This window comes from Alligator sinensis, unplaced genomic scaffold (genome assembly GCF_000455745.1).
Source record: "Alligator sinensis unplaced genomic scaffold, ASM45574v1 scaffold528_1, whole genome shotgun sequence".
Taxonomy (NCBI): domain Eukaryota; kingdom Metazoa; phylum Chordata; order Crocodylia; family Alligatoridae; genus Alligator; species Alligator sinensis.
The window spans coordinates 5853057-5868056 of NW_005841846.1; the positions used below are offsets into that span (position 1 = coordinate 5853057).

Consider the following 15000-nt stretch of genomic DNA (forward strand, 5'->3'; position numbering starts at 1 on the left):
AAGTATTTCTCTCCAAAAGTCTTATCAGCTTTGCAAAATGATGAATGAATTCCTTGTTCATTATTATTGCTTAAGTCATTCCTATTTATGCCAGTATTTGGAGGATTATGTTTTGATTGTTCTTAAGAGATGAAAACACTTTCTTGCTGGTGAATAAACACTGCCACTTTTTAAATATTTGTATGCAAAATGTCTTTAGAGCCATTATGAAATGCTTTCCAAAAGCATTAAGAAGCTGTTTTCGAAAAGCCACTTTTTCTCTACATTTTCTTTCATGCTAAACAGTTCAGATGAAAGGCCTTTCAGAGTTAACTAGTTTAAGCAATACCAGTGTTTTAGTGTAATGAATAACTTTTTATACAGGACAATTGCACACAGTTCAATATGCTAGTATTTCTATTTCTGTGCACCACCAATGCCAGGATTCTGTGGTAGAATTTCTTTCTTTGAGAAAGCTGAAGCGATCAAAACCCTGATTAACCTCTGATATTCACGTGGTGCTCTTGATCTTGAGGACCGAAGCAGTAACAAAGAGTTAATGGCAGCCATATGCTTAGGGTATTGTGGGTACTGTTGACCCAAATGTGAACTCCGTGAGTGACTGCTGCTAACTGCTGTTTGTTTCAGGTTTGGTGTGGAGATTACTGATGAAGAGTTTGAGCTGCTACTTGACAGAATCCCCCTTGATGAAGATGGAAATGTCAGATACCCCCAGTTCATGGCCATGTTTGACTCTCGGTACTCAGTTTATACATTTTATTTTTCATTTGTTAGCACATTTTTTTTAAATCTAAAAGTGTATGCAACAATTTCTAAACAGACTTGGTTTTCTTAAATGTGCTATTTGACTACGTTCTTTTTTATATGCTGATAAGATGAGGTAATACTATATGAACATTCTTTTTATACCTTAATAATCTTGAAACATGTTTTAAATATTATAGTAGAAAGAATTCCACATGGAACAAAATATTTGCATGTGAGATATCTATATGCTAAGGAATCAGATAAGCTTGTAAGTCAAAATTAATGATTTCTAGAAACAATAATAAGTGCACTTAATATCTTCAAAGAACACATTGCATTTGTAGATACTGTACATACACTGGAATACTTTTGAAGAGAGACAGTTGGGTTATGGATATTTGTTCTAGTCAATTTCTTAAAGCTAAGATATGGATCAAATTTGGGTAAAACGTTAGACAAGTTGATATGTGTGGCGATATTCTGTTATTGTCCAGAAGTCAGGGCTTGATCCTACTGACGTTACTCAATGGATTACTTGGGTGTGTGAAGACAATTTGCTGAAGTAAGGTTTGGAGAAACTAATCTTTAAATTGGAATAGAAAATGACAAAAATGTGCAGAAGAATCTAAGGATGGAAAATAACAAAGCCTACTGTCGAAAAATTGCTAAAAAGGTTAAGACTGGGGCTTCAGGGTTTGGGCACAACAGACTCCTGCTTTTGGATGTTCAGAGTTTGAGGGCTGAGGCCTTATACTGGCACCATCTGTGAAATATAAAAGGTCTTTCTTTAATTTCAGACAATTTGTGTATGTTGCTCAGGTTTTTTCAATGAAAAATTATGTACAAGGGAAGATGTTTCCAGATGTGAGCTTCTACAGCTGCTTTTGCTGTTTTGTGCAAGCCATGTACTTCCGCTCATACAGGTGTAAACCTGTAAGTTTTGATTTGTATGCACCTTTAAATTGTCTGAAACACATGCCTACAAGGCTGTGGGATTTGGATATGTTTAGATTTTAAGGGTATGTCTAAGTGTTTGAATTTTGGCGGCTATTTATACGTGCATAGTGCAGATGCAATAAGTGTGTACTACCTACATCCCTGACCACACATGCAGAAATCTGGGAGAGAGTTACCCCTGCAGTGTAATGAAACTATCTATTTCAATGCTGTCTAGCCTAGCCTTAAGAAGCTTTCTTTTCTTTCCCACCTTTCTAACTGCAGTCCACTCTCCTTCCATAAACTTGGTCTCCAAGCCTTGAATGTATTCTTTATGCCCATTGATAACATTTCCTCTCCAAATTAAACATTTTTATCCTCCAGTTTAGTTTTTGTTCACTTCACTCCAACAATCTTATCTCATCAAATAAAGTCTATGAGGCCTCTTCATCATTTGCATCCTCCCTGATAGCTCCGGAGTTCTCAGTACTGTGGATCAGCATCTTCCTTTCAAATCTTTTTTTCTGAGACTCACCTCTCCCGATATTTTGGCGACCCTATTAGCATTGCCTCTACTGGATTTTTGCTTTTTTTCCTTTCCCCTGTCTGAAGGTGTCCACAATGGCCTTCCCTTATTCTTCTCTCATTGATACCTACGTTTTTGGTTGCCATCATGGACTCTCAAATACATATTTCCATCCTTGATTTCACCTCCTCCATCTATGCTTACTTTATCTCTTGTAATCGCAATATCTCCTGTGGGAGAGTAAATGTCTGAAAACAGAGTTATCATTTTCCTTCTCCATTTCTCTGGCAACTTCACTCTATTCTTGCAACTCTGTTTTTGACTGTTGCTTGCCTTCACCCCACACATCCCATCTCCACCAAATCCCATTTCTTCTTCCTGTATACTGTCTTCATGACAAGAAGACCTTCCTTTAACCTTGTTCCATGCTGTGATTCTTTTTCAAATGAACAATGACATCCTTCCCTTCTCTGACATCTCACCCTTTCTGCTCTTTTCTCATTACTCCATTCCACATCCCTCTCCCTTTTTGAATTCCTCCTTTGCCTTCCAGTCTTCTTACATTATGTTAAAGCTTCTCCCTCCACAACACCTTCACCTTTGAGATTCTGTTGTTCTTATACTCTCTACACTGCAATTCTCACTACCAACAGTGGTATCCTCTTGTTTGGGAACTTCACTCTGTCAGTGTTTCCTGCTTTACCAAGCACCTCATTCCCTAAGAAGAGGTCTTGTTAGTAACACTCATCTTACCAGCCCCAACAATTTAAAGAGGTGAGCCTGTAAAGACTTAAGACCAGATTCTATTCCACCTATTTGGTACCTAAAAAGTGTGTTGCTTCTCAGTAGTTGCCTGAGGAGTTCAGCCTAGTTTTGCCCCAGACAATCCAAGAAGAGGAAAAAGAAAGAGATATCCCTAAATACATATATAATATATATATATTATATTAATAGATTAAAACTTAATATAATAATATTAATCTATATATTATATATATTTTATATATATATAAACTTAATATATATAATAATATATATTAGCAAGAAACTGCAATATTAAGATGGAAGAACAACCTTTTCCTGAAACACAGAAATCCGCAGGAGCACTCCAGATCCCCACCTCAGCAGGCAACCCTTGCACCCACTCCAGACAAAAAGGACATCTGACAGGAACCATAAACTACAGGTTAATTCTATGCTTCTAACTAGGGTAACCTGAAGCATATCAAAAGATATGGGAGTTTGGGAGGCAACTACCTTGGATGAAGTTGCACTGATATTTTTATGGGTTTCTCAAGTCCAGGAAGATCATTTGAGGTAACAATGTGAGGAAGGGAATGAAAGATGAAGGGCCTCATTGATTCTAGATGTGGCCCAGAGAGATCTGAACCATGCTGAGTCCTCATTTGTTTGCCATCCTATATACATTTTGTCCTGATCCTACTGCTGGACTTAGCTTCTTACCCCTAAGGGTGGGGTAGATTCCATTTGGTTTGGAGTTGTGGACAAGCTACTATTGCATGTGACTGAGTAGGACTGGAAGAGAGACAGTCTAGAATAATGTCTGGGAAAGAAGGGGGATCAAGAGCTGAGGATGTCTAGAAACTTTTCCCTGTGGCCTATTCTGACCTCATTGTTAAGGCTCCCACCAGGTTCCTCACAAATAAAAGAAATACGCATGAAGAAAGCATGGATCTCTCTTGAACAGAGGAGGACACCAGGCAGTCCTCTTCCTCCTTGTCTTCCTCTAGCTCCAATAGATTGGGGCTTCAGAACCAGGAATTTTATATAACATGCTTGTGAAACAGTGGGAAGATGAAGTGGTCTGGGATGAGTATCTGGGATGAATACAGCTGGCACTAGTAAACAGTGTCATAGCATAGGAATTGTCATTCCATTTTCCATATTCTGATTCTGAGTTAAAAAAAATAAATTTTGTATTAGGCAGATTATCTTCACTATGCAGGGGAGCTATTGTTGCCTAAACCCCATAAAGGCTACTTTTAAGACATATTTATGCCATACACACAGCTGGACACATCTGGGATGAGAAATGAACCTTGAAAGTCTACATCTTCAGTTTTATTGGCCTGGCATTTACCAAAAACCCATAATTTTCTGTTGTCTTTTGATGTGTCTGTTGAAGATAGCTCCAAGGATCTAGTCATAGTATCCTTTGAAGAGACTGGGATGACTGTAGTAGTGGTGCACGTATGTGTGTGTGCATGTCTGTATATGTACTAATAGGTTATGCTATGTTTTCTCCAAGCTATTCTGCTTCAAGCGACCAATACAACAGTCATAAACAGAGAATTCATTGCAATCAATCTTAGCCAGTAGATTTGCCCTCTGAGATTCATATAGGCCAGGGCACTAAATTTAAATCATACCAGCTATGGCAATTTTGGGACCTTCTGAAAAATTAAGCCTGTGCAAACCTCAGTCTGCATGTTTGATATCCTGGGAGGTTAGATAGAGTTAATCAGGATGAAGAATACGGCTCCTCAGTCAAAGGAGAGGCCACAGGATGAAGAATCTGATGATTCCCTGGGATGCAAAAACTTAAAACAGGAAAAGGAGTGAGGATTGAAGGTGTATATTCAGTGTACAGGGAACCCTGAACCATGTCCAAAGCTCTGCAAAAGATTCTAAGGAGTCAGCAGACACTGCAGGAGGATCTCAAATGCATCTTCCATGCCCAGACAGATGAGCTGGTGGAGTGTTTCTACAGAACCCTTAAAGCCATGCTGTGAAAAGCTGCAGAATCTGAAATTTAAGACTGGGGAAACCTTTACCTTCATAGTAAAAGATATTTCTTCAAGCCTCCACTGGCTTTCCCCATTGAACTATTGCACTGAAAGGAGTTCACAGGCTAAGTACAGACATTCAAAAAGCCCAAGCCTGAGTTGATTCAATCTTTGCTGGTTAGTCTAACCTACGTAGATCTAACCAATTTGCAAATGAATAGACATTCACTTTTGATTCCAGAAATGCAGCCACATGCCTGCAGTGGCTCAAACTAGAAGCTAGGGGGCACTCGAGTAAGCCCTCCTTTCCCTTTGGCAGCAACTGGAGGGAGAGAGGGAAAACAGGGGAGTTTAATTCCCCTCCCTGACCTCCCTTCACCTGAGGCGCTGCCCAGCTGGCTCTGGCCACAATCCCTGTCGCACAAGTGGCCAGCAGGCCAGAAAGGCAGGCATACCCCCGCTGGCATCCCCATGCTGGTGGGAGAGAGGGGAGATGGGGGGTTTAATCCCCCTCCCTCCCCCCACCTTTGCCTGAGGCTGCTGCCCAGGTGGGCTCTGGTCACACCCCTACCACTCGACAGACCTGGGCTGGGGTCCTGTGTGGGTGGGAGAGGGGAGGCAGGGGGTTTTAATTCCCCTCCTTTTCTCTGAGCCTGCTGGCCCACCCCTCTGCCCCTTCCACTCCAGTGGGAAAAAGTCTGGCAGGGGCTGCTCTGTCCCCGCTAGGCACACCAGGCTGCACCATCCGGGTTTCCCACTCCCATCTGCTTGTCAGCCAGCCCTCACTGCTCCAGCTAGGGAGCAGAGGGGCAGGGCCAACCCTTCCCTGCTTGAGCAGACAGCACATCCTAGCCCAGGGCTGCAAAATATGCTGGGATGCTGGGGGACTCTGATTTAACTTGAACCAGGAAGGGATCTGGGACAGAACTGCATAAACTGGTTTGACCTAAATCCGTTAAATCTGATACTACTTTCAAGCAGGTTTATTTTAAACCAGTTTGGGCCATTTTGAAACCAGTTTATGTGCACTGAACTGTTTTGTTCCAGGTTTAAACCAGGTTCTGATCACTTAAACTGGCTCATGTGTAGTTTCTGTCCCTAGCCACAAAGAGTACTAGACCTAGTCAAGGATGTCTGGGAGGACAGCTGGACCAGTGACACCAGTATAGTCCAAAATAGTCTGAGTGACAGATGATAAATCAGGGGTGGGCAAAATGCAGTATGCGGGCCAGGTGCAGCCTGCCAGGCCATTTTATCCAGTCCTACAAAAAATTTGAAAATTAATATTTATCTGCCTCTGTCTGCCTGTCATGCAGACCTTGATGACTTGCCAAAACTCAGTAAGTGGCCCTCCGCCCAAAATAATTGCCTGCCCCTGTGATAAAATGGACATCTCTGCTCCCTTGTCTGTAAAGTCAGAGACGTATTTGGGGGAGGGGAATGGAGACAAAGTATCTGAGCCAGCAGGACACAGCTACTGAGATTGGGCTTACTCCAGAAGAACTAAATGCAAAACCCAGTTCCCACTCCTGCAAAGGATGAGAAACAGTACACAGACAGCAAAGGATGAAGGGTTTGGAGAAATAGAACTCCTCCACAAATGAGGTTGAGTTTTACCTACTAGGCAGTAAGAGACAGCTATGGGGAAGAGCTAGAGTGGGGAAGAGTCTGTCCTGGCCACAGGAGAAAGAGCCTCTGGGCCAGAAATTCAGAATAGGATGATCTATGTTGAGGACTGTGATCATACCCTGAAGAGGAAAAAAAAAAAGGAAGGGTGTATTTGTTCTCAAGATAAGAAAGTGAGAAGCTGGAAGGGCTAGACCCTGGTTCTGGAAAAAGTTAGCCTGTACCAGGACAAGATTTGGACTGAGTGTGATGAACCCAGATTTTGACCAAGATTTGACCCCAGCAGCCATATGCTTATGTATCCTGATGATAGGTGTCATATTTTCAGAGTTTCATAATTGTTAGGCTTGGAAGGGACCTCAATAGATCATCGAGTATGATCATTTGTAGACCTAGACAGAATCACATTTCTTTACTCCTGCGTCCTTACCTTCTCCCCAGCTCCTCTATCTGTAATTTCTTTCATTTAGGTTGTGAATATTCAGATCTCATCTTATGGTTCTGTAAAGTGAAAAACTCACTGATGCCTTGAACATGCAGATACTGAGTGCTGGTTAGGAAATACACAGCCCTGTCTGTACTTAATTACATCATCAGACACTGAAAGTATACAACATTTTGCAAGACCAGGCCCTTGTAGCACTGCAGAAGGAGTTTTTAGTAACATTTTGAATATTAAAAGATAAATTACTTGGAATGTGTACAATTTATAAAAGATTCATCTACAGAAAATGTATGAAGCCAATTACAACTTGACAGTTGGGGTAAAATATGCATTCAGAATAATGATTTTTGGCTTAAATATAATAAGATTTCTTAAAAATACCTTCCTAACTAATCTATGCCATACATTCATGAGCACTGTATTGCTTAACTCCATTTTACTTCTCTGCCAAATACATAGATCATTTCTCTCCACCTTGTGAATCCTTGTTATTTGGAAACAGTTTTGCCCATTCTCCCAAAGCAAACCTCTTGCTGAATTTCAATAGAAAATTTTCCTCCCGGAATTTTTCTGGGTTTTGTCCAAGGAGAGAGGATAGAATTAGACCACTCAGTTATAAAGTATATTTTTGCAATCAGCTTCATAAATTATCAAATCTTTATTCAAACTTATCCTACAGAATTCACTAGGCTTTGTAATTTTAAAACACTGATATTGTATATGCAGATATTCTTTAGAAATGGTTACAGTTATGGTACAAAATTTTTCTTGACCTGCATGGTGCAATTACATGTTTGAACATGTTCTGTGCAAATAATTACCCTGAATGAGGACCAACACCGTTTGACCTGAGTGTGAGAATGAAGTAGGCCCTGAGTACGTGGAACTGTGGGTGAATAAAAATTCCTTATTTAATATGTTAAGTATAGTGGCCTAGAATCTTGTCTCATTTATATTTGCCTAAACCTGCAGTAACTTCATTACTCCATTGTCATAAAAGTATAATGGAGAGTGGGATATAGTATTGAGATGCTTAGTAATGTTTCTTTCACTTTCCTTTTTTCACATCTTTTCTCCTTTAAAATCTACACCAGTTGAGCCAGTGTCCTACTTCCTTGCTGCTTGCTGTTATTGCCACAGATTTTATTACTAGTATTGCAGCTGTTTTGTGCAGGATAGGAGTGATTTTACCCTACCTAGTCTGCATGAAAAGGAAGGGCCAGAGTGGATGAATTATAGACTCCGGACATGCAAGGAGATCTAGCAATGGGTAACAACCATACCACAGCACAAAAGGACAACTTGTAGGAAACATTCCTGTCTTCATGCTTACAGTGCTCCTTTCCCACAGATGTTTGGCATCTCTTTGCAAACTCTTCCCCTTTGAAAGTGTTGTTTCAGGACACTCTTGTTAGGAGAACCTCAGAGACTTTTCCTGCTTCTCTGGCCTGTACCTGGAGGTTTCATCTTAGTATGGGGCATTTTGGTCCTTCACTTGTTACCTGTATATATTAAAAACTTCAAGGAAAAAGGAATTTAAAGGAAGCATTTAAGAAAAGCCAAATGCTTCGTTTAGCTGAGATTAAATTGTGGTTTTATTAGTTGAACTATCATACACATTGGGATTTGAATTTAGTAAAAATTAAATAAAATCATAGAAATTAAGGGCTGGAAGGGACCTCAAAAGATCCTTGAGTCCAATCCCCTTGCTCTGGGCAGGAATACTGGTGAGATCAAATGATCCCGGCAAGGTGTCTATCCAGTCTCCTCTTGAAGACTTCCAAGCTTGGGGACTGCTCCACTTCCTTGGGAAATCTATTCCAGATTCTGGTCTCTCTTACCGTAAAACCGTTAATCCTTACATCCAACCTGAAACCATCCTCTAACAGTTTATGGCCCTTGCTCCTTGTCCTCCCCTGGGGCACCCTAGTAAACAGTTTTTCTCCCAGCTCCTGATATTCACCCCTTACATACTTATAGACAGCCACCAAGTCCCACCTCAGTCTTCTTTTCCCCAGACTGAACAGTCCCAGATCCCTTGGTCTTTCCTTACAAGGTTTATCTTCCAGGCCCTAATCATTCTTGTGGCCCCTCTCTGGACCCTTTCAAGATTTTCCATGTCTTTTTTAAAGGGCAGCACCCAGAACTCGAAACAGAGTTCCAGCTGGGGTCTCACCAGTGCCGAATAGAGAGGAAGTATCACTTCCTTAGTCCTGTTTACAGCGCATCAGCTAATGCATCCCTGTATGCTATTAGCTCTGTTGACTACAGTGTTGCACTGGTGGCTCATGTTCATCCTGTGATCAACCATAACCCTGAGGTGACCACCCATCCCTTATTGGGTGAGAGTCTCAGAATGGGAACATCAAGTCCTACTCCTGGGCTGCATGACTCTGGGACAACATTCATGCAGGGGTCCAGGCTTTACATTCACGGTGGAAAACTGCAGAAAATGGTAGGTTTCCCCTTGCAGGCTGCAGGTAAATCTATGTGGTGAGAGGGGACATAGGGGAGGTGGGGGCAGGTAGATGAAAGCCCCCATGGTAAGGGAGTGAGTGGGACAGAGGCTAGGGGTGGTACCCAGCCAAGGCAGTGCATGGGGCCTGGGACTGGAGCATGGAGCAGGTCAGAGCCATGGGTGGCTCATCCAGGGGTTGTGGGGGGGACCCAGCTCCCTGCTGATATGTGCACTTCTGGGGGTGGCATGGGGGAGGCATGTGCCCCACCCCCAGATTTGTACACGAGGCAGGGGCAGATGCAGACTGCCTGCTGCAGCCTTCAGGCTCCCCGCCCTGTTGTCCTCCCCTTGGGAGCCCTGCACCAGCCATGCCACCATTGCAAGGCACCCCCTGCCTGACTGGAAGCAGTGGGGTCAGTGGCAGCAGCATGCGGTTGTGTCCCCTGCTGCTTCTAGGCAGGCAGGGGGTGTGCATGGCCAGCATGGGGCTCCCAGGGGAAAGGCAGCAGGGTGGGGAGCCCCGAGCCTGCAGCAGGAAGCCCACATCCACCCCCGCTCTGCTCAGCTCTGCTCCAGCTGTGCTGCCAGTTTGGGGGGGGGGGAGGGGGGAAGGGAGCAGGAGAGGAGAGGTGGGCACGTGTCCCGCCTTTCCATTTTGCAAAGGTAGTCACCCTATTTGATAGTAGCATGTATTGTTGGTGGAGATATATAGACAGAAAAACAACTTAGGATCTCGTATGTTTATGCTAGGTATACTAGAGGACCATTATATATTATATGTATATTGTATGACAATTATTATATACTATTTAGCCACATTAGAGTGGCATTTTCTCCTCTGTAGATATCTACGAGTCTCTGGAGAGATTATGAAAGAGAGAACAGGTGTTTCCCTGGCCTTGGTATATGCCTTTCAGTCCTACAAATCCTTGGCTTCGCAGGTAGTAGGACTTCTTGGAAGTCTGCACTAAGTGTAACCCATTTGCCCATAGGAATGAATGTAAATATAGGTAATTGGTTACTGTGGCTTCTTGCCACTGCTTCTCGCCGCCGCCGCCTCTCCCCATTAGCCCGTTGGCTGCTCCATTCCCATGTGCCAGCCTCACCCGGGTCCCCAGCCGGCCCTGGCCTTGGGCACCAGCCCAGGCTCTGCGCTGATGCCTGTCCCCCCCCACTCACTACTTCTCACCGCCTCTACCCGCTGGCCCCACGTTAGCCTGGGCACTGGCACTCCTGGTGCCCCCCTCTGGGCATGGGCCTCTCCTGGCCCTGGCCCTGGGCCTTGCACTCCTTGCCGCCACTGCTGCTTCAGCTGGTGAACTCAGGTGGTGGAGCGTCCCACAGGAGCAGGGTGGATGTTTTTGTGCAGGCCGGGAGCGACCCGAGCCCTTTTCCGTGCTGCACGCGGGCTGTGGCCAGCAGCCCGGGCACGCTGGATCGGAGAGGGAGGGCGACAAGCTGGAATTAGGCACAAACGCTTAGCGGTAGTTTTAAAGATTGTTTACTTACACCGAGATGGCAGTGGTGTAGGCTGGAAAACTTGCTTGAGTTGCGGTTATAGACAGGAAAGAAGAGAGGCGGACAAGAGTTCTAAACTCGTGAACTCTAGCCCAATCCGGCTGAAGGCTCTGAACACGTGAGCCCGTCGTGTCAACCGAAGAAAGTACTCGTCCGAAAGAGCTCTGAATAAACTCACACGAAGTTTGCTAGGCTCTGTGGGTCCTTCTGCTCACTCATCCACACGAAGTTTGCTAGGCTTCGTGGGTCCGGTTCTTTTGCGCGCAGGGAGGGATACGTCTAGGAATCTATCGGCGACGGGGAGAGGCTAGAGGAAAGAAGCTATAATTTAGCGGGAACAATTTAGCAGTGCCGAAGCACACAAAAACAAAAATCACACCCTTTAGGTTGTGACAGTTTTCAGCTGGCCGGTAGCAAGGGGGTTTGCAGCGTCCCTCCTACATGCCTGGCCGGCTGTAAACCCTACCCCAATCCTGGCCAGCTGCAAAACCATGCCCCCTCCCATGGGACACTCCACCGCCCCCCCAGTCTGTATTCAGCAGCCTTGGACGGCTTCTCCCCACCCCTACCATGCTCATGCCCACCCCACACTAGCTGCCACTCACTGCACTTGCTGCTGCCGCTGCCACTGCTGCTTCTCCTTGCCTTCCCACCGAAAGTTGCTGGTTCCACTGAGTGCTACAGTGAAACTTGCTGAGCACTCAGTGAAACCAGGTATCAATTTTAAATGAGTGCTATAGCAAAATAGCACTAATTGAAACCACATTAAGCGGGGGCTGCCTGTAGATGCAGTAACCCTTTGTGCTAGATGCTGCATGCACGTATAAACAGAACGCACTCCCTGCTCCAAAGACTCTACAAATCTAGCTAATGTGCTAGGGACTGGATTAGAAATAGGAGATATTAGACAAAAATGACCAAGACAGTGAAGACATCTGAACTGTCAGTGCCCTATCTGAAAAAAGCACTCTGTCTGATAACAGGGGTATAGGTTGTAGCTGTGTTGGTCTAAGGACATCAGCAGACAAGGTTCTTTGGGTAAATCTGATATCTTGTATTAGACCAACTCAAATAGTTGGAATAATCCTTCTTTGCAAACTTTCGGGTATAAATACCCTTTGTCAGGAAGAGCATACACCAACTGCAGATGATTCTTCGGCCTGATGGAAGATATTTATATCCAAAAGCTTGCTAAGAAGAATTTTTCCAACTATTTCAGTTGGTCTAATAAAATATATCAGATTTGCCCAAAGATCTTTGTCTGCCTCTGTCTGAAAAAGCATCAGATAGAAATTAAAGACTATTCCCACCTTTCGACCCCCACCCCCAAAAATAAAGAAGCAACAAAAGAAGTCAACGCTGTGGCATGCAGATTACCAGCAGTCACCACACACGCACACGCACATTTCCTGCTTCTGATTTGTAGTCAGACAGAACCAAGCACTGAAGCACACTCTCTTGGTTCTTCCTCTCTTGCAGTCTCTGTCATGCCTGTGGGTCAGCTGGCAATAGCACAGCTTTTCTTCATTTTGTGTCTTTGCTGCTTCTGTCTCTAGCACATCATATCCATCTGCAGGCTTTTACTCTCCTACACTCCTCTCACCTTTGTCTGTTGTTTTCTCAGCTTTTTATTATTTCTTCCCCTCTCTTTCTGTCTCTTCATTTTTCTCTTTGAGGAGAAGCATTACTTTTCCTCTTTCACATTCTCTTGAATATTCGCCTTGGCTCGTCTACCTCCTTTTTCTCTCCTTTGTTATATCCTCCATGTCTTCATGCTCTTCTCTTTTTACTCTCTCTGCTCCCTGCACACTTAATTCCCCTTGCTTTTGCCTGCAGTTCATTGTATCTCCTCTCTCAATGATTTTGAGCTCTCTCCTGCCTCTGACTTCAAGACTCTCCGTTTTTCCTCTGCCTCATATGCCTCATCTTCTCTCGTTAATTTGGGCTCCTGATCCTGTTGAGGTAGAGAGGTCTGCCCTCCATTCCCTGCTGTCTTTTTCCCCCCTTCATGAGGGATGGTACCATTGGAGGGGAGGTCAAGTCCCCTTACTCTGGTCACTACTGTTGCATCCTCTCCTCTCTCAGAAGCTGTTGCTGCTGTTGCTGTTGAGCATATTAGGGAAGACCTGGCCGCATATTCATTTGTCCATCTTTCTTATGCCAGTTTTCTAAAGCTGACCACTCTTAGAATTGTTACCTGTTGTTTTAGGTGGCTGTCCAGGTAGCTCCGCAGAGAAGACAGGTCAGCTACAGGTAGGTGGCACAGTGGCTGAGAGCTCACTCTCAGTGGCCCTTGGACAGTGCCCTCTGCCATTTTCAGGAAGAAGCATGAATTGGTCAGTCCAAATCAGTAATCATGGTAGGCTGGCTTGTGGTTTTTATAGATCTCAATATCTACCCCTAGGCAGGAGAGGACTAGGAATAACACATAACTTGGAAAAAAAAATTCTAGCAAGCTGAATAGTCTCTAAAGTCTAAAGAGGACTAGAAAATTGCTTAAAGTGAGACCTTTAACTTCACTCCTGGTTATAGCGTATATTTTCTTAGAAGTGCAGCTGAGAGGCAGTGGCATTCATATGTAATGTTGCAGAGGTGGGGAAAGGCAAACAGAAGAAAAATGGAAAGAGAATCTCCCTCTCTCTCTTTCTGCATTCATATGCACATATGCACGTGTGTATACACATATGCTGAATACTCTCTGTATGTGTGTATTTATCATTTCTTACTATTACTTGAGTTCAGCCCATATTCTGAATCTGTCAAACTACAGGACACATATGTCCTAAGGACAAATATGCATAATCCTTGCTCCAATACAAATCAAAACAATTAAATTTATCCACACTTTCAGACTTCAAACTTCAATCCTTGCCATTTTGAATGTGTTACATATATGTATGGTACAGTTGGTAAATTAAGAATGAAAGTATATAATGCAGAGATACACAGCTTTCTGAGAGAGATTGATCTGTAATTAATTTTTAAGAACCTGTCATAAACACATAAGAATCATACTTGGGGTTTTTTTTAGATCTGTTTTAAATGATAAATTGTGGTCATTCAAACTTTCAAATGAATATCAGTTTTCTGCACAATAGTTGCTATAGATGTTTTCAGACTGCACATGGGAAATCTATGTCAGGCACTTGAAAATGATATCCATAACTGAGTACCATATTATGATATATTATGTTGGCTTCTACTGCTATTAATTTTACACATGCTATTAATTCGCATTAGGCTTACTGAGCAGTAAAATACTGTGCAGTAAGCCTTCCTTGGGAACACATCTACACTCCTTTTTGCTCCCAACAGGAGTAGCCTAGTACAGGGCTGCTCCCACTCTGCTCTGCCCCCCTGGCAGGGGGTTTGCTGGGAGCTGTCCTGGGTGTGGAGCAGTTGCCAGTGAGGCTCCTTCAGGGCAGGGGGACATGGGGCTCACTAGCAGTTGCCCTGCTTGGGTTTCCAGCCCCTGCCCACCTCCTGGAGCAGCTCTGCACAGCACACATTGCTGCTCCACTGGGGTGGGCAGGACTGGTCCCCAGCCTGTACACACCCTCTGGAGCTGCTCTGGGTGAGCAAGGGCTGGGTCCCTCCAGAGCTGCCATCTCTATGCTGGGAGCCAGGAGTTGGGACAGGGGACAGGGGGCTTTCCATTCCTGATACTGATCAGTTCCTGGCTCCTGGGGAGAGCCAGGAGCTGAGCAGCACCAGGACCAGGGACAGGAGCTCCCCGTCCCCTGTGGCCTCCTGCTGCCTAGGCTGACCAGGAGCAAATTTGCTCCCAGTCAGCGTTTACACAAGTGCTACTGCGTAGTAACTATTGCAGTTAATTTAGTACTTGTATTTACAGGTAATAGCTAACTGTGCAGTAGACTGATTTACTGCGTAGTAGCTGCTACACATGGTTTTATGGTGACATTTTATTGTGCAGTAGATTAGTCTACTGTACAGTAAAGTGTCTTGTGTAGACGCTCCCACTGGTCATGTCTACATT

The 15000-nt window shown here is 44.1% G+C and overlaps 1 protein-coding gene across 1 annotated transcript in view; it reads left to right on the plus strand.

Annotated features, from left to right (window-relative positions):
* The window catches only part of LOC102371355 (EF-hand calcium-binding domain-containing protein 6-like), a 123597-nt gene that overhangs the window by 62031 nt on the left and 46566 nt on the right, over positions 1–15000 (plus strand). Inside the window, exon 12 of the mRNA XM_025208060.1 lies at positions 628–738. Within this exon, the coding sequence (XP_025063845.1) occupies positions 628–738 (111 nt within the window). The remainder of the gene's footprint in view (positions 1–627; positions 739–15000) is intronic.